Below are 22,435 nucleotides of genomic sequence, written 5' to 3' on the forward strand. Positions count from 1 at the left end.
TTCAGTCTTATGGGGAATAGGGACTGTCAACAATTCTTAATAACAGGGCTACAAAATCAGCTCTAAGCTGACCCCTTATGAGAGGCTGGCTTTTAGGATGGATAACTATCCAATATTTTCTAACAGGTAAAGATATTAGAATTTGTATTTAGGGCTGCCTTGGGGCAAAGCATGACTATCACCGCAGACTAGGTACCAGAGCTGGCATTTAATAATTTGAATTTGAGGGAAGGTCAAGGGAGTTCGGATTGGGGCACCCTCTGGGAGCAGAGGGAGTTGAAGTGACTGTCGTGTCCAATTACAGAAAAGCCTGAATCAAGAGTATGCAGCCAAAACTACTACCAAATTATTGGTAATGGGAGGAGAAAATTTAAACAGAACTGGGATTTGGGACCACCTTCTGGAAGATGTAAGCCAAAAACCGAACAGATCCTAGGCACCAAGGGGTGTGAATTTCGAGGTAGGCTCCGTTGCCCGGGCTCTGAGGGTCACGGTTCCCGGCAGTTGGGCCTGGGACGGCGAAGCCCCCGCTCCCCCTTACCTTCTGTTGGAAGTAGAGAACCGAATAGTTCTTGGCTACAGCCGGGAGGGATGTGGGGTTGGTTGGCAAGTGTAGGCTGCCGAGGGCCCTTAAGGCCGGCCGGAGGGCTATGGTGGCCCAGGGCGCCAGAAAAGACAGAAGCAGGAGCAGGAGGGCTCGGCGGCCCATGGCTCAGGCTGGAGACTGCAGTGCGGGTGGGAGGGCGAAAAAGAGGCCAGCAGAAGCGCACAGGCTAAGCCCTGCCCAGCCTGCAGCTCCGCCCGCCGCAAAACAGCTCCTCCCAGGGGAAACCCAAAGCCAGCCAGCTCCTCAGAGACGCCGCCCAAGCCAGGTCACCACAGCCACTTCGCCCCCATCCCCGAGGACACGGCCTCCACTCCACTTTCCTCTCGTGCCATCTGCTTCTTAGCACTCACCTTCACTGCGGTCACACCCCAAGTCTGCCCTTATCATGCTAGGGCCTCTTCCTACCTCATCGCTGTAGCCCATGCTTTATCTATAGCGCCCCCGAAGCCCACCTGTCCTTCAGGTCACCCAATATCCCTACCATTATCATCACCAGCAAACCCTGCCCTGGCCGCCTCAATTCCATTGCGACACCTCCTGCCTTCCGCAAATCCTACATAATGGCAATAACAGCTACCATGACAATTTATTGAAGGTTCACTACAGGCCAGTGTATCACGAGGCAGGGAGGCACACGTATCATCTCCTCTAACTAAATCGTCACAGCAATCTTGTGCGTCGTATATGATTGTTATTCCCATCTACAGATGTGGAAACTGAGGCTCAGAGAGGTGCGGGAACTTGCACTCGATCACTCAGCAGTGAGCGGAGCACGTCGTCGCAGACCGCTGGGTCCAGGTCCAAAGACTGTGCTCCTTGCACCCACCTCCATCATGGAGCCTAAGCACTCCCTATGATACTCCGTTCTTGGGTCACCCCAAAACTGTGTTGCTCGCACAACCCACCCATTACACAGGTCGCCCCGGGTCCACATCGCCCCTAAATCCCGTCAGGTCCCGGTCCCTTCTTTCAAATAACGCCCCCTTTCTTCTCCGGCACCCGAAAACCCACTCCGCGCTCCACCCCCCTCCTGCCTCCTGCCACCGCCCCCTTCCTCCCTCCGCCCGTGGGTAGTGCTAGCCCCTAGGACAGCGCCGGGTCTGGCTTCCAAAGCTCCCTCAACCCTCTTCATCCAGCTTCCATTCCCTCTTTCAGTCACCCCGCCAGACCCCAGGGCGCTGCGGCTCACTCCACACTTCCCCGGGATCCCTACCCCCAGGAGGTTCAGCGAAGCTCCAAAACCAATTTTACGGACTGTACTACTGATCCACCTGTCGGGGAGAAAGACTCTACCCGCAGTTTGACGAAAATGGTCGTTCCCAGATGCTTGTAGGATTTCCTTGCTAAGCTCCACCCTCTGCGGCGCCTTCTTCTGATTGGCTCTGAGTAATCAGAGCCAAAGCGTTACTTCCGGCGGAAAAGGACGCGGGAGATTCGATTGGAAGGCTGCCGGCGTGCTACTGAGTTTGGCCGGTCGGAGTCACTGTGCGTCGCCTGGGCCCGCTCCTGGTCTTCTCCCCCAGGTGAGCTAGGTAAAGGGGTTCTCCGGAAGCCCAAGAGCCGGAGACTCCTAAGGAGGCTCTTAACTTCATTATGAATGAGACCCACCCAGAGCCCGGCGCTTGTTTTTTCACAAGTGGTTCTCTGTAAACGGGCAGCCATGAGGGTAACAATATAAACGTCAGTTATTTTATTTTAGACTCAGTGCTTTTGCAATCACCTAACGAACGTTTATTGAACACTTACAGTGCCATCGAGCTAGACTCGGAGTGAGCTTTTAGAATCGGAAATAGAGAGGAAAAGGCGCGACTCTTGCTTCTGTAATGTGCAAATACGTATTCAGCGGGCCACTGTGCAGAGTAGTACGTGCTGAAAGGAGATCTTCCAAAATGCTATGATGGCTTAGAAGGAACATACTTTAACTGAGCCATGTGCTTAAACCAGAGCTTGAAAGTTTTCTTCCTTTTCACATCCAGCCAGTCCCTACCAGCCTCTTGAATATCTCAGATCTGTTCACTTCTCTCCGTTTTTTACTGACATTATTTTGGTTCGACCCTATGACTGCTACATAGCTGTGACAGTAACCCCCCCCCTCTCCCCCCCCCCCCCCCCCCGCCCCAGCTGGTTCTCCTGCTTTCAATCTTGCTACCTTCCAGTCCAGTCTCCACATTGCTGGGCTGATAAAGTTCATATTTGACCGAGGCACTCCCCATTGAAAACCTTTCAGTCTCTCCTATTTGCCCTCAGGTTTAAGCCCAAACTCTTTAACATGACTTAAGGACTCTTTCCTATCCGACTTTTGCCTGGCTCTTCAGCCCTAGTGGTTTTCCACCGCTCCAGCCATATAGAATGTCTTTTGTGTTCCTGAAGTGCACTATCATCCTTCTCACCCCAAACCGTCTTCTGACCCTGTCCCTGACCTGGCTAATTCTTAGTCAGTTTGCAAAGCCTTTTAAATCAGAAACCCTTTCCTGACCCCACAGGACTGGATCACAGAGAACCAAGTAATTATTTGTTTATTCTGCAGATAGTTAAATGCTTCTTTCGTCTGTGCCAAGAACTGCTAGGTACTGAGATCCAGTGATGAACAAGGTAGATTCCTGTTCTAATGGAACTTACCTTTTATGGATGGAATTAAGGAGAATTTACAAGGAAACTATGTGAATTAGATTGGTCTAAGAAGACCTTTCCAAGGAGTTGATACTGATGCCTAAAAGATGAGTGTGATCCAACCATGCAAAAGAGGGAAAGAAAAACATTCTAAACAGAGTGAACAGGTTGTGCAAACGTCCTGAGGCAGGAAAGAGCTTGACATGTTAATGTTCAAGAATCTAAGGAAAGACCAATATTGCTGGAATATATTTAGAAAGGACAGTTGTATGAGATGAGTCTGGAAAGATGGGCAGAGACCGGATCATGGTTAGGAGGTTAATCCAGCACCATAAACAGGAGATAATGGTGATTTGGATTAGGATGATGGCAGAATATATGAGGGAAAAGTGAATGATGGTTTCTAGGTATGGAAGTAGATTCAAGTACCTTCTGATGAGTGTGATGTGGGATATGAAGGAAAGGGAGGAATGACAAATGACTCCTAGGTATCTGGTCTGAGTTACTGGTTAGTGAGTAGTACCATTTACTGAGATGTTACCTTCTCCATCCCTGTAATAAATGTCTCATAAATGATATCAATGGAAAAACTGTATTGTACTAAGATTTTCCTGGTTCATGTTTTTAAAGCATTTTTCATCAGTATTTCTCCTTTCACTGAAGATTTTGTCTCTTTGTTTTTTTGCTTAATTTTCACTCTCCTGCCTGCCTCTCTTACTTTTCTAGAATTTTCGTGTCAATGTTACTAAATTATTTTTTAGGGACTTATTATGACTGCCTTTAGAAAAATTAAACAAGTATGTGCCCTTGGAGGAGACCATTAGACAGTGTTAAGAAAACAATTCAAAACAGCCACCCTTCCCATAGCTGAGGCCTCTTGGCCTGTAAAATATGAAACAGAAAATTGGAGAATTACAAGGTGACAAAGATTTTCATGCAAGGCAAGAACGGTTTGGAGAGGAACGAAGAAACGGAGAAAAGTCAGTCATACTTTCTTTTCTTTATGCCATTAGAAGTGGAACTAGTTTTTTAAAGGAGTAATTTCATCCTTTGGGCACAGTCTTGAAGCAAATACACATAGTTTCTTTCAAGTGTGAAGCTTGAGCAAAGAGAGTAATGGACTAGAAAGACTGGTAAGCTACTCACCAGAAGGCATGAGTTCCAGACCTGATTAACTTCTCTGAGTGGATCAGATAATGATGCAAAAGCACTTTGCAAACTGTAAAGCAGTCAAATGAACTCAAACTGGATTATGAACTTTAAGATAGGATTCACATCTTATACTTTTATGTTCTCTTCAGCCCCATCCCCAGATGCCAGTTTACACTAAATACTTAATTGAACTTTTTCTCTAGGATCTAACATAGAATAAGAATTAGTTTAGATTTTCTAATCTAACCCAGTTTTTCTAGATCTTCTAGTCTAGCCCGAAGAAGAAAAAAAGATGTGTTGGTATGTGCATGTATGGGCACGGTTTTTCATAAATGATTAAGTTGCCTTCTGAGAACTTGATTATGAGGTAGTTAAGCTGAAAGATCACCAAATAATGGATTAGAGCAAAGAATTGCAAAATCATCCAAATGAGACTAAGATGCTGTCAGGCCTTGGGGATTTAACTATAACCATGTTTATCACAAGTGTTACACGCACCATGAGATAGTCTCAATGACTAGGCTACTGGTTTTCAAGTGTGGGCAATTTGGCCATTACCTGGGAACTTAAAATGCAGATTCTCAGGCCCTTATCCCAGACTTACTGAATCAAACTCTGGAGTTGGAGCCCAGCAATCTGTTTTATCAAGCCTTCTGGGTGATTTTGATGTATGATAAAGTTTGAGAAATACTTGTCTAGTATGAAAATGGGATGCAGAGGTTGTAATCAATGAGTTTATATATCTGGTACCACTGACAAAACCATCTCTAGAATGAAAAATGCATCAGGCATTAGCTTGATTCCATTAAATAGTTGATTCACCAAACAGCTCTTCTTCAAGCAACTTTCTGTTTATAATTTTAGTATAATATGTAGTTATACCAAATATACAAATATGGGCTTCTGATATGTCCCTTCCTTGTGATGGTAATTTTTCAAGGTAAATTAGTAGAACATCTTTGGATTACAGTTTAGCTCCCCATATGGATTGTCTAAAAGGAGAGAAAGCAAGTATTCCAGAATATCCCATGGTAAATTAGATATGTACTATAGTGTGTCCACATGGACCCCACATATTTTAATAAGCATAAGTCTATTGGAGCCTTCATTCCTGGACATTGACCTAGGTAATCCCTGGTATGTGCCCTTTGAAAAATCAAAGGCCAACTGAGGCCTTAATTAGTTCTGCCCCAGCACTTACACTTTTGTCCCTCTTTCTACCCTCCTTATTTCTACTTTTATGTGTGAGAGATTTAAAGAAAGCAAGATTTTCTTTGTATATTATTGCTAATGTCCCTATCCAGCATTTTTATTGTATTTATTGATTTTTTTCTAATTATAAAAGCAATACACTTAGATTGTATTTATTGATTTTTTCTAATTATAAAAGCGATACACTTAGAAAATATCTTAAATATATAAAGAAAATAAAAATCGCCCTTAACACTACCACCCTGAGAAAATACTTCTTAAAAATAAGATTATATACTTTCCTAACTATCCTCTTCTCTTTCCCCATTCCTCCCATCAAAAACTAAATTAGTCCCCGTTATATTTTCTCATGGCACTATGCATTTCCAAAATAGAATTTGCCAGAATTGCAGTTAAATTTTTTGTGTGATTATTTTAATGTCTGTCTCTTACACTAGACTGTAAGTCTGGTGACTAGGTAGGGACCTTGTCTGTTTGTCCATCAATCACACTATCCCCACCTAGCATTTAGCAGCTGCACAACTAATAACTGATGAATAAATAAATATGTTCGCATATTAAATTGGGATATGGTTTGCTGTGATGGAGCTGAAAGAAATGTAATACTATATCATCATCCTTCCCAATAAATGTGAAAAGAAAGATAAACTGCAAAAGATACCACATATGAAATTGTTCCCAAGTGTATCATCATATCTTCCTAATTTTAGTATTTACTTATTCCTGATGTTTCATTCAATTATTCATCAGACATGCATCCACTATACTGCAAGTCAAGCAGTAGAGAGAGACAGAGAAATAAAACAAAGTATAAAAACACCCCCAGAGTCTAGGTAAATAAATAAATAAATACAAAAATAAACTAGGTGGCAAGTATGAAGGAAATATTACGAAAACACCAAAGGAAATTAATTAACAGTAACTGTCTGAAATGATCTTATTCTATTATTGTCCAACAGACAATAAATGGGAAGCCTTTTTGCCATTTTCTGGGGTTCACCAGGTGAAATACAAATAGTAAAAATACTAATGATCCCTTTCATTACAGTTCTCAAATTTGCTGTTTATATAGATTTTTAGACTTACTTATTTGATCCACTAGAGGGCAATAAACCCTTAAATAAAGACAATGTAACCAACCTTCCTTTAAAAGTATAGTAATAAGTACTGGCACAATTAATTTAGAAATGAATCCAAAATTTCCTGCTTATTTAAGTTTTTCATTTATTAGTGAGTTGTCTGCCCAATTAGCAATTTTTTTTTAGGACAGACAGTATCTTATTTTCACTTAGCCCAGTGTACGAGTCATGTTACAAGTTTATTACATTTCCTAAAGTTTGAATAACAATTGTGTAAAGAACATGATTTGATGAATGCCCATATTGTGGTACAATATAAAATTCTGTTTTAGAGCCCTAAAGAAAATAGTCTCTGCTCACAATATGAACAGAAGTAAAAAAATTAGAAGTGAGGATAAGATGTAAGTAATGATTAAAATAAGTATGAAATATGGTACTATATATGAAACTAGGCTGTGTACTTCGTATACAAATAGAAGATAATTTTATGATTTGGTAAAATTGTGTTTTATATTTAACGCTATGTGACAAAATTGTGGCTTGGGAAGAGGAAATGCAAATCATGAAGATTAATATCTGAAGTTCAGATTGACAATTTCTGAGCTTGGCACTGAAGATATAAACAGATAGTCCTTCTACGATCTTACTCTGAGTCCAGGAAAAACAAGCCATATTGAACAGATAAATTTAATATAATGTGGCATGTGATGAATTAAAGAGTAATTTAACTTCTGGGAAAACGTCCTAGAAAAGAAGACTTCTAAGAAGGATCTTAAAGAAGAATAAGCATTACCAAGAGAATGAAAGAGCATTTTAGAGAGAAGAATGGAAAAAAGCAAAGGCATAGAAATGTGAAACATATTGTGGGGGTGGGGAAGCAAGGAACGCAACTCAGATTGTTTCCCTTGGCATAAATTACTAGCACATAAAGAGCAAAAAGAAAGTTAAGAGAATAGGCATTAGGGAGAATAAAACCAAATAGACAATACACTACAATAGACAAAACAAATGGTAGGACTACAGAGGTACAATAGTATATGGTGTAGACAAAAAGAAAAGCCATTCTCTTTGTTAATAAAGAAAGACTTTTTAGGGGAACTTCAAATGAAATAGGAAGAAAATTCTGGTATCGTATGGCGTATGCCTACTCTGTTGTAAAAGTTTTCTTGAATTGCAAAATTCTGCTTATAGTTCTTCATTCATGCAATAAATTTTGTTTTGAGACTAGTCTTTGTTGCGCAGGCTGGAGTGCAGTGGCGCAATACCGCGCACTGCAGCCTCAATCTCCCAGGCTCAAGTGACCCTCCCACCTCAGCCTCCTGAGTAGCTGGAACTACAAGCATGCACCACCATGCCCAGCTAATATTTTTTATTATTTGTAGAGATGAGTTCTTGCTGTGTTGCCCATGCTGGTCTAAACTGGTGGGCTCAAGCAATCCTCCCACCTTGGCCTCCCAAAGTGCTGGGATTATAGGCCTGACCCACCACACCTGGCCCTATTCAATAAATATTTATTGTGAACTTACTGTGTACTGAGCACTGTTCTAAGCACTGGGGTTACAGTAGAGAACAGGCTGGACTAGGTCCCCGTCTTTATGAAACTTAGGCTAGTGATGGGTAGATGAACAAAAATAAGTAAGCAAAGACATACATAGGATGACTATCCAGCAGGGTTAGTACCATGAAGGATAAAACAGGTGATGCCATAGAAACTAAGAGGAAGGAGGATTCTACTTGAGCTAAAGTGGGGCTCTCTGAAGGGATAACATTAGAGTTACAGATTGAAGGACGATAAAGAACCAACTATTCCAAGACCTAAGGGAAGAATATCCTAGCCAAAGAAAACAGTAAGCACAAAAGTCTGAGAAGGGAAATCGTTTGGTGTGCTTGAGGAGCAGAAAGAAGGCCAGCATAGCTTGAAATACAGTGATTGAGGAGGAGAGGTACAAAGTGAGGTCAGGGATTGGCAAGATCTACATGACCCAGGGCTGCACAGACCATTGTGAGATATTGAGGCTTCATTCTAAATAGCAGGATTTTAAGCAGGTAAGAGACAGCATGTTCAGGAGTGAGCTTTATGCTCTTTTAGCTCCCCTAACTCACAGGTAGATGTACCTCCATACTAAACCCTACACTAAATTGGATTTTAGAATGTGGAGGACAATGCCTTTGTTGACATAACATCATTTGTTATGTTAACTAAAAGTTATAGGAGGCCTTTGTTTTGGACTAAGCTCCTGCACTAGGCCCCAGTGGACCAGACTAAAAATCAAAATAGAGTCATTTATACTTAAAGTTCCACCTCACCAAATCAAAACTACATTGTTATCTGACCTTCCTAGAACTCAGAAGAGAGAAATAACCAAATTTCCCACATGTGCCAGTTTCAATTGTCATAACAACGAACTTCGCTCTGCCTTTGATGCTTACAACAAAAAGTAGCCTTATGTTAACCAGTTATTCCTGTATTTTTCTGTTCCTCTGTTCCCACTTTAGGAGGAAAGTAACTTTGAAATGACCAAGCTGCTTTTTGTTCTTTGTTTCTACTTTCTTCAGCCCTTCTCTTTCTGTAAAACTGAACTTCTCTGCTCAGCCCCTTGGGTCACTCACTCTATTTTATGGAATAAAGTATTTCCCGATTCTAGAATTGTTACAGGAAAGAGGTCCCAATTCAGACCCCCAGAGAGGCTTCTTCGATCTTGCACAAGAAAGAATTCAGGGCAAGTCCATAAACTGAGAGCAAGTTTATTAGGAAAGTAAAGGAATAAAAGACATAGAACAGCCCCGAGGGCTGCTGGCTGCCCATTTTTATGGCTATTTCTTGATGATGTGCTAAACAAGGGGTGGATTATTTGTGCCTCCCCCTTTTAGACCATATAGGGTAACTTCCTGACGTTGCCATGGCGTTTGTAAACTGTCATGGCGCTGGTGGCAGTGTAGCAGTGAGGACAACCAGAGGTCACTCTCATCACCATCTTAGTTTTGGTGGGTTTTAGCAGGCTTCTTTACTGCAACCTGTTTTATCAGCGAGGTCTTTATAACCTGTATTTTGTGCCGACCTCATATCTTATCCTATGACTTAGAATGCCTTAACCGTCTGGGAATTCAGCCCAGTATGTCTCAGCTTCATTTTACCCAGCCTCTAGACAAGATGGAGTTGCTTTTTTGTTCAAACACATCTGACAGAATCATAAATAAAGCCAATTAAGATCTTTCACAAAATTGTTGTAATTTTGTCTTTTGACAGTTGCAATGGCAAGGAATTTGAGGTTTTAGCACTTATAATGGCAATTTTCTTTGACCCTTCTTTCTGCCTTTCCTTTGTATCCTGTATTACCTACCCTACCATGTCCTTTGAGATTGCCATGTAGCCTAAGGTGACAACCAAATCTAGGAATACATAATCGGCTTTGGCAGAACCTTACTAATGTATATATGAGTCCCAACAAGGATAGCAAAAAATTAGGATTAGCGTTCTCTTTTCTGTGCTCCCTTCAATAATACAGATTAGTGATTTATGTAAATTATTTATCTTTCATCTGTAAATTTCCATCTTATTACCTGGAGTGGCAAGATTTTATTTTTATAGAAATGTTATTTTGATTGACTATCAGAATTAGTATCACTTTAACATCTCCCTTCCATAGTCACATTTCTGTTTGTCATCATCTTTACAGAGTACTATACCGAAAAGATTTTATTATTTTAAAACCAGTGACCTCCACTTTGTCAGAGTTTGCTGATGCCAGTGTCAAAAACAGCATCAACCATTTCAGAATTGAAAGTTTTTGCCATGTGTTTAAAAATGAAAGTTTCTTAATACAGCTTTATCTCAAACAGTTACAAAGACCTTTGTTGTAAGGCATGTATTTTATGTTATATGTTTTATGTTATGCTAATCCATTTAAAAAATTAGTAAACAAACCAACCTTTTTTTTTTTTTTTTTTTTTTTGAGACAGAGCCTCACTCTGTGGCCCAGGCTGGAGTGCAGTGGCATGATCTCGGCTCACTGCAACCTCTGCCTCCCAGGTTCAAGCGATTCTGCCTCAGCATCCTGAGTAGCTGGGATTACAGGTGCACACCAGGCTAATTTTTTATATTTTTGATAGAGATGGGGTTTCACCATTTTGGTGAGACTGATCTCAAACTCTTGACCTCAGGTGATGTGCCTACCTCGGCCTCCCAAAGTGCTGGGATTATAGGCGTGAGCTACCACACCCTGCCACAGATCAAGCTTTTAATTTTTTCTCTCTCTCTCTCTCTTTTTTTTTTTTTTTTTTTTTTTTTTGAGAACAAGTCTCACTCTTTCACCCAGGCTGGAGTGCAGTGCCATGAATACAGCTCACTGCAGTCTTTACCTTCTGGGCTCAAGTGATCCTCCCACCTCAGCCTCCCAAGTAGCTGGGACCACAAGCTCATACTACCACGCCTGACTAATTTTTTTTGTTTTTTGGAGAGATGAGGTCTCACCGTGTTGCCCAGGCTGAATTTTTAAAAAGAAAGTATAAAGAGGAGAACATTGCTACAGGCATACCTTGGAGATATTGTGGGTTGTGTTTCTGACCACTGCAATAAAGCAAATATTGCAGTAAAGCAAGTCACACAAATTTTTTGGCTTCCCAGTGCATATATTAATAAAATGTTTACACTATACTATAGTCTAAGTATGCAATAGCATTATGTCTAAAAAATACATCTTAATTAAAAAACACTTTATTATTAAAAAATGTTAATGATCATCTGAGCCTTCAATGAGTCATAATTTTTTGTGGTGGAGGGTCTTGCCTCAGTGTTGATGGTTGCTGACTGCTTGAGGTGGTGGTTGCTGAAGGTTGGGGTTGCAGTGGCAATTTCTTAAAATAAGACAACATTGAAGTTTGCTGCATTGATTATTCCTTTCACAAAAGATTTTTCTGTACCATGTAATGCTGTTTGATAGCGTTTTACTCACAGTAGAACTTCTTTCAGAATTGGAGTCAATCTTCTCAAACCCTGCCACTGCTTATCAACTAAGCTTATGGAATATTCTAAATTCTTTGTTGTAATTTCAACAATGTTCACAGCATCCTCACCAGGAGTAGATTCCGTATCAAGAAACTACTCTCTTTGTTTATCTGTAAAAAGCAACTCATCATAAGTTCATGCCTTATCATGAGATTGCAGCAATTGAGTCACATCTTCAGGCTCCACTTTTTAATTCTAGATCTCTTGCTATTCCACCACATCTGCAGTCACTTCCTCCACTGAAGGCTTGAACCCCTCAAAGTCATCCATGAGGACTGGAATCAGCTTCTTCCAAACTCCAATTAGTGTGGATATTTTGACTTCCTCCCATAAATCATGAATGTTCTTATTAGCTTCTAGCATGGTGAAACCTTTCCAGAAGATTTTCAACTTACTTTGCCCAGATCCATCAGAATAAGCATTATCTATGGCAGCTATGGCCTTAGGCAATGTGTTTCTGAAATAATAAGACTTGAAAGTCAAAGTGACTCACTGATCCATGGGTAGAGAATGGATGTGTTAACAGGTATGAAAACAATATCAATCTCCTTGTGCATCTCATCAGAGCTCTTGGGTGACCAGGTGCGTTGTCAATGAGCATTAATATTTTGAAAGGAATCTTTTTTTTCTGAGCAGTAGGTCTCAACAGTGGGCTTAAAATATTCAGTAAATCATGCTATAAACAGATGTGCTGTTATCCAGGCTTTCTTCTTCCATTTCTAGAGCACAAGCAGAGTAGATTCAGCATAATCCTTAAGGGCCGCAGGATTTTTGGAATGGCAAATGAGCACTGGTGTCAGTATCAAGACACCAGCTGCATTCGCCCCTAACAAGAGAGTTAGCCTGTTCTTTGAAGCCTTGAAGCCAGGCACTGACTTCTCTAGCTATGAAAGTCCTAGATGTCATTTTCCTCCCATATAAGGCTGTTGTGTCTACATTTAAAATCTGTTGTTTAGTGTAGCCACCATCATCAACTAGTTAAGATCTACTTATCTTAACTAGATCTTTTGGATAACTTTCTGCAGCTTCTACATCAGCGCTTGCTGCTTTACCTTGCAGCAAGTTATGTTTTATGTTTTGGAGGTGGCTTCTTTTCCTAAACTTCAAGAACCAGCCTCTGCTAGCTTCAAGCATTTTTTTCTGCAGCTTCCTCAACTCTCTCAGCCTTCATAGAATTGAAGATCATTAGGGTATTACTCTGGATTAGGCTTCGATTTAAGGGAATGTTGTGGCTTGTTTGATCTTCTATCCAGACCACTAAAATTTTCTCCATATCAACAAAAAGGCTGTTTTACATTCTTACTTATGTGTTCACTGGAGTAGCACTTTTAATTTCCTTCAATAACATTTCCTTTACATTCATAACTTGGCTATTTAGCACAAGAAGCCTAACTTTTGGTCTGTCTCGGCTATCAACATGCTTTCCTCACTAACCTTAATTTTTGTTTCTGTCTTTTATTTTAAAGTGAGAGACATGTGACTCTTCCTTTCACCTGAACACTTAGAGGTCATTGTAGGGTTAATAACTGGCCTAATTTCAATATTGTTGTGTCTCAGAATAGGGAGACCCAACAAGAGGGAGAGAGATGGTGGGGCAGTCAGACACACATTTATAGATTAAATTCATCTTATATAGGTATAGTTTGTGGCACCCCAAAACAATTACAATAGTAACATCAAACATCACTGATCGCAAGTCACCATCAGATATAATAAAAATGAAAACTTTTGAAATATTGTGAGAATTACCAAAATGTGAGATGGAAGGTGAGCACATGCCGCTGAAAAAGTGGACTTGCTTGAGACAGGGTTGCTATAAACCTTCAATTTGTAAAAAAAAATGTAATATCTGTGAAGCATAATAAAGTGAAGCATAATAAAATGAGGTGTGTCTGTATTTTATTATTTGACTTCTCTGATTTTGTTTATTTGGAGATAGGGTCTTGCTCTGTCACCCAGGCTGGAGTGCCATGGCATCATCATAGCTCACTATGGCCTTGATCATCCTGCCTTAGCCTCCCAAGCAGCTGGTATTACAGGTATGTGCCACCACACTCAGCTAATTCTCTTATATTTTTTGTAGAGACAGTGTCTCCCTATGTTTCCCAGGCTAGTCTTGAACTCCTGGGCTCAAGCAATCCCCCCACCTCAGTCTCTGAAAGTGCTGAGATTACAGACATAAGCCACCACACTTGGCCTTCCTGATGTGTTTTATACAAGGATATTAAAACACTTTGAGCTATCATTTGACATGTAACATTTCGCTTTTTCTGTTTACAAAATCTGAAGTCTTTTTTTCTCTTCAAGATGTATCAAATGAGCACACTGAAATCTAATAAAGTGATATTTCAGCTAAAAAAGAACAATTTCCACCAATTTAGGTTCTTTAAAAGATGCATGTAAGTTCATGTACACATTGAATATACCTTATCTGAAATGTTTGGGTCCAGAAGTCTTGTGAATTTTGGATTTTTGAATATTTGCACATAATTAATGAGATGCAGGAATGGGACCCAAGTCTAAACATAAAATTTGTTTATGTTTTATATACATCTTATACACATAGCCTGAAGGTAATTTTATACAATACTTTTTTTTTTCTTTTTTAGATGGAGTTTTGCTCTTGTTGCCCAGGCTGAAGTGCCATGGTGCAATCTCGGCTCACTGCAACCTCTGCCTCCTGGGTTCAAGCAATTCTCCTGCCGCAGCCTCCTGAGTAGCTGGGATTACAGGCACCCACCACCATGCTCGGCTACTTTTTGTATTTAGTAGAGATGGGGTTTCACCATGTTGGCCAGGCTGGTCTCGAACTCCTGACCTCAGGTGATCCGCCTGCCTTGGCCTCCCAAAGTGCTGGGATTATAGGCATGAGCCACCGCACCCGGCCACAATACTTTTAATAATTTAGTGCATGAAACAAAGTTTGTGTTAAGTACTTATGTGTGGAATTTTGATTTGTGCCATCATGGTGGCACTCAAAACATTTCAGATTTTGGGTTTTGGACTTTCAGATTCAAGATGCTCAACCTGTAGTTTCCTTTGTATTGATGGCAGACACAAGTTGTGTATCTTCTTTTAAAGGTGTGAAGAAGCTAAATGACATCTTTCCTGAATTACTGGGATAGAGCATTTATTAAGAAACAGGATACAAGAATTTTCTTAAACTACTCTGTTTTAAATGTGATTTTCTTCCTATTAATATTTTAAGGAGAAAAAGAATTAATTTTCCAATACATTGATACCACCTTCACTTTGAAAGTGAAACAAATGACATCTATTAGCTTTGCAGTAGAGGTTAAGTGGTTTTCCTAAGAAAAGAATATGCACTGCAATGAAAGATTTGCCAGTCATCTCAATGGCTATTTTGTTTTGCAGACCACGGTGTGAACACATGAATAGAAGACGAAAATTTCTTCTAGCCTCAGTACTTGCTCTCCAGAATTCAAGTTTTATATATCCATCATGTCAGAAGTGCTTCTCTAGGATAATCCTGGTCTCCAAAAGGTAAAAGTAAAGTCTGTAAGTGTGAGAGAGGAAATACAAATGCACACTGTAGATTTCCTATGGCTCAAGGGCAAGGACCAGATTTACCAAACAAGGACATTAGATTCTCTCAGGGGTTGGTTCTTCTGTAAATCCCAGAACAGATTTCACTGCTAATCCTCTATTACTAGAGAAAAGTTTTAAGTTACTGTCAAGTCCTTTGCTAAATACTTGCCTCATTGAAGAAAAATAACTTCTCAGAGAGTAAGTTCCAATACTGGGTACAAAACTTAGCCCATTTCTGGGATATCCCTGGGAATAATATAGGAGACTTGTGTTTATTGTTTGTTTATTTTTGCATGATCAGTAGAATAGTTTTTAATATAAATAAATAAATTCCTTGAGACCAGGGACTATGTTATAGTAATTTCTATCCTTTAGCAACTAGAAAGGTGTTAGGCATATAATTCTTTATCATGGTGCTCAGATGCAAGCCAACTATACCTGAGAGCCTAAGGTCTTCCTCTGATCTTTATAGAGTAGAAACGAGAGGTTAGGTTTGAAGTTTCTCCAGAACACTGTCTCTCTGCATCGAAGAGAGGACAAGAATACCTAGTAAGTAACTAGAACTATGTAAGAAAGAGTAGTGTGCCAGCAATATTCTTAACTAGTCTTTTTGTCTAGTTAGCATCGAATGGGGAGGCAGAAAAGGATTGGCAGTTCTAACTCATATCTAGACTCTAAGTAATCCTTGAAGTAGTTATCATACTGTTCCTTTATTAAGCCACTCTCTCAAGTACTCATTTGTTAGCTCTAAGAGAAAGACCCAGTTTGTGTTATTCATCATTAAATCCTTGGCATCCATCCTAGGGCTTAGTTCATAGAAAGTGTTCAACAAATGTTGGTTAAATGAATGAATAAGTGATAGCATGATAGTGTTTAGATTGTCTTAGGTTCACCCCTTTTCAGGTTCTTGCCTGTCATCTGAAACAACTAAAACCCATGGGCTATTTGCCTTTCATCAAAATCTGTACTTAGAAGCAGTGCGGTATACAGTCCTTACTTAATGTTGTTGGATTCTTAGACACCGCAACTTTAAGCAAAATGATGTATAATGAAACAAATTTTTTTCTCATCAACGTTATAATGATGTTGTTTGAGAATCTGCTATAAGTAGTTTTGCTTAAAGTCACAGTATCCAAGAACCTATCACTAACATTAAATGAGGACTTACTGTAATGGAACAATTTCAAGCTTCAGAGAACACAACAGAGTTTCATGTAGGCTCTGGCTCTCATTAGCTATGTGACCTAGGGCAAGATAGTTAACTTCTGTGAGTCTAATTACTCATTTGTAAGGTGGGATCATGGTACCCACAATATGGGATCATTGTAAAGTTAGAGATAATGCACAGAAATGTTCTAGTAGAATATATAACATATATTAGAATTTCCAAAGTGGTAGCTATTATTATTATAATCTATTATAAGTATACTTTACCTTATTGCAGTATGTTATCATGATTAAAAGCATAATTCTCTGGAGCTGACTGCCTGGATTCAAATCGCAACCCTGCCATTATAGCTGTGTGGCCTTGGGCAAGTCACTTTAATTATCTGAGCCTCAAAATGGGGAAAGTAATATCTGCCTAATAAGGTTCTTGTAAGGATCAAATAGGTTAATATACATAACATGCCTAGAACATTGTCTGACACATTATCAGTAATATATAGATATAAAATATTTTTAAAACTCTTTCTTTCCAGTCATTTATTTTAAAGATAATCTGCAACAAAAATTTAGGTTGAACAATAATGCCATTGTTATTTAGACGGGTAATACCAGTAGATAACATTAGTAAGTGTTTGCTGTACAGTAGGCACTGTGCTAGGAACTTTGTGGGCATTATATCTTTTAATACAATAGCCCTATGAAGTGAATGCTATTGTTAATGCCAACCTTTAAAGGAGACAACTGAAGCTTGGGAAAGTTAAGTAACTTCCCGCAAATCATCACACAGCCAGCTAGTTAGGGGCAGAAACATATTCAAGCCTAAACAATCTGAATTCTCTCTACCTTCATAGTCACCATATTACTTCCAAATTAGCAGCGAAGTTTGTATTCAGAATGACATCTTCCCCTTTCTTTCTTAGAACTTAAAATGCCCTGGGAAAGGACTTGTGACTGGACCCTTTTGGAATATAAAACCCATGGCACATAGTCCATGGAAATACAACCTGTTTTCTGCATATACTACATTGACACAAAAATTTTTTAAAACTATTTCCATAATTTCTGGTGCTTATCTTTTTTTTCCCATAGGTTATTGGGGTACAGGTGGTATTTGGCTACATGAGTAAGTTCTTCAGTGGTGCTTTGTGAGATTTTGCTGCACCCATCACCCGAGCAGTATACACTGCACCCTATTTGTAGTCTTTTATCTCTCACTCCCTCCCACCCTTCCCCCCAAGTCCCCATAGTCCATTGTATCATTCTTATGCTTTTGCATCCTCATAGCTTAGCTCCCACATATCACTGAGAACATATGGCGTTTGGTTTTCCATTCCTGAGTTACTTCACTTAGAATAACAGTCTCCAGTCTCATCCAGGTCACTGCAAATGCCATTAATTCATTCCTTTTTATGGCTGAGTAGTAGTTCATCGTGTATATATACCACAGTTTCTTTATCCACTCATTGATTGATGGACATTTGGGTTGGTTCCACGATTTTGCAATTGTGAACTGGGCTGCTATAAACATGAGTGTGCAAGTATCTTTTGCATATAATGACTTATTTTCCTCTGAGTAGATACCCAGCAGTGGGATTGCTGGATCCAAATGGTAGTTCTACTTTTAGTTCTTTAAGGAATCTCCACACTGTTTTCCATAGTGGCTGTACTAGTTCACATTTCTACCAGCAATGTAGAAGTGTTCTCTGATTGCTGCATCCACACCAACATCTACTGGTTTTTGATTTTTTGATTATGGCCATTCTTGCAGGAAGAAGGTGGTATTGCATTGTGATTTTGATTTGTATTTCCCTGGTCATTAGTGATGTTGAGCATTTTTTCATGTGTTTTCTTGGCCATTTGAGAATTGTCTATTCATGTCCTTAGCCTACTGTTTGATGGGATTGCTTGTTTTTTTCTTACTGATTTGTTTGAGTTCATTGTAGATTCTGGATGTTAGTCCTTTGTCAGATGTATAGATTGTGAAGATTTTCTCCCACTCTGTGGGTTGTCTGTTCACTCTGCTGACTGTTCTTTGGCCATGCAAAAGCTCTTTAGTTTAATTAAGTCCCAGCTATTTGTTTTTATTGCATTTGCTTTTGGGTACGCCAATGTCTAGAAGGGTTTTTCCAACGTTATCTTCTAGAATTTTTATAGTTTCAGGTCTTAGATTTAAGTCCTTAATCCATCTTGAGTTGCTTTTATATAAGATTCATTCTCCTACATGTGGCTAGCCAATGATCCCAGCACCATTTGTTGAAAAGGGTGTCCTTTCCCCACTATTGTTCACTTTGTCAAAGATCAGTTGGCTGTAAGTATTTGAGTTCATTTCTGGGTTCTCTATTCTGTTCCATTGGCCTATATGCCTATTTTTATACCAGTACCATGGTGTTTTGGTGACGATGGCCTTATAGTATAGTTTGAAATCAGGTAATGCGATGCCTCCAGGTTTGTTCTTTTTGCTTAGTCTTGCTTTGGCTGTGCAGGCCATATTTTGGTTCCATATGCATTTTAAAATTGTTTTTTCTAATTCTGTGAAGAATGATGGTGGTAGGGATTGCACTGAATTTGTAGATTGCTTTTGGCAGCATGATCATTTTCACAATATTGATTCTACCTATCCACGAGCATGGGATGTGTTTCCACTCATTGTGTTGTCTATGATTTCTTTCAGCAATGTTTTGTAGTTTTTCTTGTAGAGGTCTTTTGCCTCCTTGGTTAGGTATCTTCCTAAATTTGTTTTTTTGTGTGGTTTTTTTTTGTTTGTTTTTGTGTTTTTGTAGCTGTTGTAAAAGGAGTTAAATTCTTGATTTGACTCTCCACTTGGTTGCTGTTAGTGTATAGAAGAGCTACTGATTTGTGTACATTAATCTTGTATCCAGAAACTTGGCTGAATTCTTTTATCAGTTCTAGCAGCTTTCTGGAGGAGTCTTTAGGGTTTTCGAGGTAAACAATCATATTGTCAGCAAACAGTGACAGTTTGACTTCCTCTTTACTGATTTAGATACCCTTTCTTTCTTTCTCTTGTCTGATTGCATTGTCTAGGACTTCCAGTAGTATGTTGAAGAAGAATGGTGAGAGTGGGCATCCTTGTCTTGTTCCAATTCTCAGAGGGAATGCTTTCAACTTTTCCCCATTCATTGTTATGTTGGCTGTGGGTTTGTCATAGATGGCTTTTATTACATTGAGGTATGTCCCTTGTATGCCACTTTTGCTGAGAGTTTTAATCATAAATGGATGCTGGATTTTGTTGAATGTTTTTTCTGCATCCATTGAGATGATCATGTGATTTTTGTTTTTAAAATTCTGTTTATGTGGTAGATCACATTTATTGACTTATCTGTGTTAAACTGTCCCTACATCCCTGGTATGAAACCCACTTAATCATGGTGGATTATCTTTTTGATATGTTGTTGGATTCAGTTAGCTAGTATTTTGTTAAGGATTTTAGCGTCTATGTTCATCAAGGATATCGGGCAGTAGTTTTCTTTTTTGCTTATGTCCTTTCCTGATTTGGGTATTAGGGTGATGCCGCCTTCATAGAATGAATTAGGGAGGGTTCCCTCTTTATATCATAGAATAGCGTCAAAAGGATTGGTACCAATTCTTCTTTGAATGTCTGGTAGAATTCTGCTGTGAATCCATCTGGTCCCAGACTTTTTTTCGTTGGTTTTTTTTGAGACGGAGTCTCACTCTGTTGCCCAGGCTGGAGTGCAGTGGCGCGATCTCGGCGCACTGCAAGCTCTACCTCTCTTCACGCCATTCTGCCTCAGCCTCCTGAGTAGCTGGGACTACTGGTGCCCACCACCATGCCCAGCTAATCTTTTGTATTTTTAGTAGACAGGGTTTCACAGTGTTAGCCAGGATGGTCTCGATCTCCTGACCTCGTGATCCGCCCACCTCAGCCTCCCAAAGCGCTGGGATTACAGGCGTGAGGCACCACGCCTGGCCTTTTGTTGGTAATTTTTTAATTCCCATTTCAATCTTGCTGCTTATTATTGGTCTGTTCAGGGTATCTAATTCTTCCTGATTTAAGCTAGGAGGGTTGTATTTTTCCAGGAATTTATCCATCTCTTCTAGGTTTTCTAGCTTGTGTAAAGGTGTTTGTAGTAGTCTTGAATGATCTTTTGTGTCTCAGTGGTGTCAGTTGTAATATGTCCCGTTTTGTTTCTTAATGAGGTTATTTGGATTTTCTCTCTTCTTGGTTAATCTTGCTAACGGTCTATCAATTTTATTTATCTTTTCAAAGAGCCAGCTTTTGGTTTCATGTATCTTTTGTATTTGTTTTTGTTTCAATTACATTTAGTTCTGCTTTGATCTTGGTTATTTCCCTTCTTCTGCTAGGTTTCGGTTTGGTTTGTTCTTGTTTCTCTAGTTCCTTGAGGTGTGACCTTAGAATGTCAGTTTGTGTTCTTTCAGTCTTTTTGATGTAGGCATTTAGGACTATGACCTTTCCTTTTAGCACTGCCTTTGCTGCATCCCAGAGGTTTTGATAGGTTGTGTCATTATTGCCATTCAGTTTGAAGAATTTTTAAATTTCCATCTTGATTTCATTTTTGATCCAAGGATCATTCAGGAGCAGGTTATTTAATTTCCATGTATTGGCATGGTTTTGAAGGTTCCTTTTGGAGTTGATTTCCAGTTTATTCCACTGTGGCCTGAGAGAGTGCTTGATATGATTTCAATTTTCTTAAATTTATTAAGGCTTGTTTTCTGGCTTATCACATGGTCTATCTTGGAGAAAGTTCCATGTGCTGTTGAATAGAATGTGTAATCTGCGGTTGTTACATGAAATGCTCTGTATATTATCTGTTAAGTTCATTTGTTCCAGGCATAGTTTAAATCCATTTTTTCTTTGTTGACTTTGTCTTGATGACCTGTCTAGTGCTGTCAGTGTAGTATTGAAGTCCTCCACTATTATTGTGTTGCTGTCTATCACATTTCTTAGGTCTATTAGTAATTGTTTTATAAATTTGGGAGCTCCAGTGTTAGGTGCATAAATGTTTAGGATTGTGATATTTCTCTGTTGGACAAGGCCTTTTATCATTATATAATGTCCTTTGTCTCTTTTAACTGCTTTTGCTTTAAAGTTTTTGTCTAATGTAAAAATAGCTACTCCTGCTTGCTCTTGGTGTCCATTTGCACAAACTGCCTTTTTCCACTCCTTTACTTGATGTTTATGTGAGTCCTTATGTGTTAGGTGAGTCTCCTGAAGGCGGCAGATGGTTGGTGAGTTCTTATCCATTCTGCTATTCTGTATCTTTTAAGTGGAACATTTATGCCATTTACATTCGATGTTAGTATTGAGATTTGAGGTACCATTGCATTCATTGTGGTATTTGTTGCCTGTGTACCTTGTTTTTTTTGTTTTTGCTTTTTAAATTGTTTTTGTTTTATAGGTCCTTCATGATTTATGCTTTTAAGAGATTCTGTTTTTGATGTGTTTCCAGGATTTGTTTCAAGATTTAGAGCTCCTTTTCACACTTTTTTTCTTTTTTTTTTTTTTTTTTGAGACGGAGTTTCGCTTTTTCGCCCAGGCTGGAGTGAAGTGGTGCAATCTCGTCTCACTGCACCCTCCGCCCCCCCAGGTTCAAGCAATTCTCCTGCCTCAGCCTCCCGAGTAGCTGGGATTACAGGCACCCACCACCACGTCCAGCTAATTTTTGTATTTTTAGTAGAGACAGGGTTTCACCATGTTGGCCAGGCTGGTCTCAAACTCCTGACCTCAGGTGATCCACCCGCCTCAGCCTCCCAAAGGGCTAGGATTACAGGCGTGAGCCACTGCGCCCGGCCTAGCAGTTCTTGTAATGGTGGTTTGGTAGTAGCAGATTCTCTCAGCATTTGTTTGTCTGAGAAAGACTGTATCTTTCCTTCATATATGATGTTTAGTTTCACTCGGTACAAAATTCTTGGCTGATAATTGCTTTGCATGAGGAGGCTTAAGATAGGGCCCTAATCCCTTCTAGCTTGTAGGGTTTCTGCAAAGAAATCTGCTGTTAATCTGATAGGTTTTCCTTTATAGATTACCTGGTGCTTCTGTCTCACAACTCTTTAAGA

The 22,435-nt window shown here is 39.7% G+C and overlaps 2 protein-coding genes across 10 annotated transcripts in view; one reads left to right on the forward strand and one right to left on the reverse strand.

Annotated features, from left to right (window-relative positions):
• PRCP (prolylcarboxypeptidase) overlaps window positions 1-22,435 on the reverse strand; it is a 147,637-nt gene that overhangs the window by 75,123 nt on the left and 50,079 nt on the right. The window contains exon 1 of one of the 7 annotated variants that reach the window (XM_019037236.3): window positions 1,901-1,999. The exons of 1 other annotated variant lie outside the window; for it this stretch is intronic. Coding sequence is in view for 2 of the 6 variants with exons in the window: in XM_055355560.2 (XP_055211535.2) it covers window positions 398-709 (312 nt within the window). In the remaining 4 variants the exon portion in view is untranslated. 5 more of the 7 variants (XM_019037237.4, XM_019037238.3, XM_063693430.1 and 2 more) reach the window with 5 other exon arrangements.
• The window catches only part of DDIAS (DNA damage induced apoptosis suppressor), a 32,960-nt gene continuing 12,489 nt past the window's right edge, over window positions 1,965-22,435 (forward strand). Inside the window, exons 1-3 of one of the 3 annotated variants that reach the window (XM_019037235.4) lie at window positions 1,965-2,130; window positions 13,605-13,704; window positions 15,041-15,169. In XM_019037235.4, the coding sequence (XP_018892780.3) occupies window positions 15,057-15,169 (113 nt within the window). In that variant the 5' untranslated portion in view covers window positions 1,965-2,130; window positions 13,605-13,704; window positions 15,041-15,056. Of the gene's footprint in view, window positions 2,131-13,600; window positions 13,705-14,274; window positions 14,747-15,040; window positions 15,170-22,435 lie in introns of those variants that run through there. The other 2 variants (XM_063693428.1, XM_055355557.1) reach the window with 2 other exon arrangements.

The sequence above is a fragment of the Gorilla gorilla genome, chromosome 9, assembly GCF_029281585.2.
Source record: "Gorilla gorilla gorilla isolate KB3781 chromosome 9, NHGRI_mGorGor1-v2.1_pri, whole genome shotgun sequence".
NCBI lineage: Eukaryota > Metazoa > Chordata > Mammalia > Primates > Hominidae > Gorilla > Gorilla gorilla.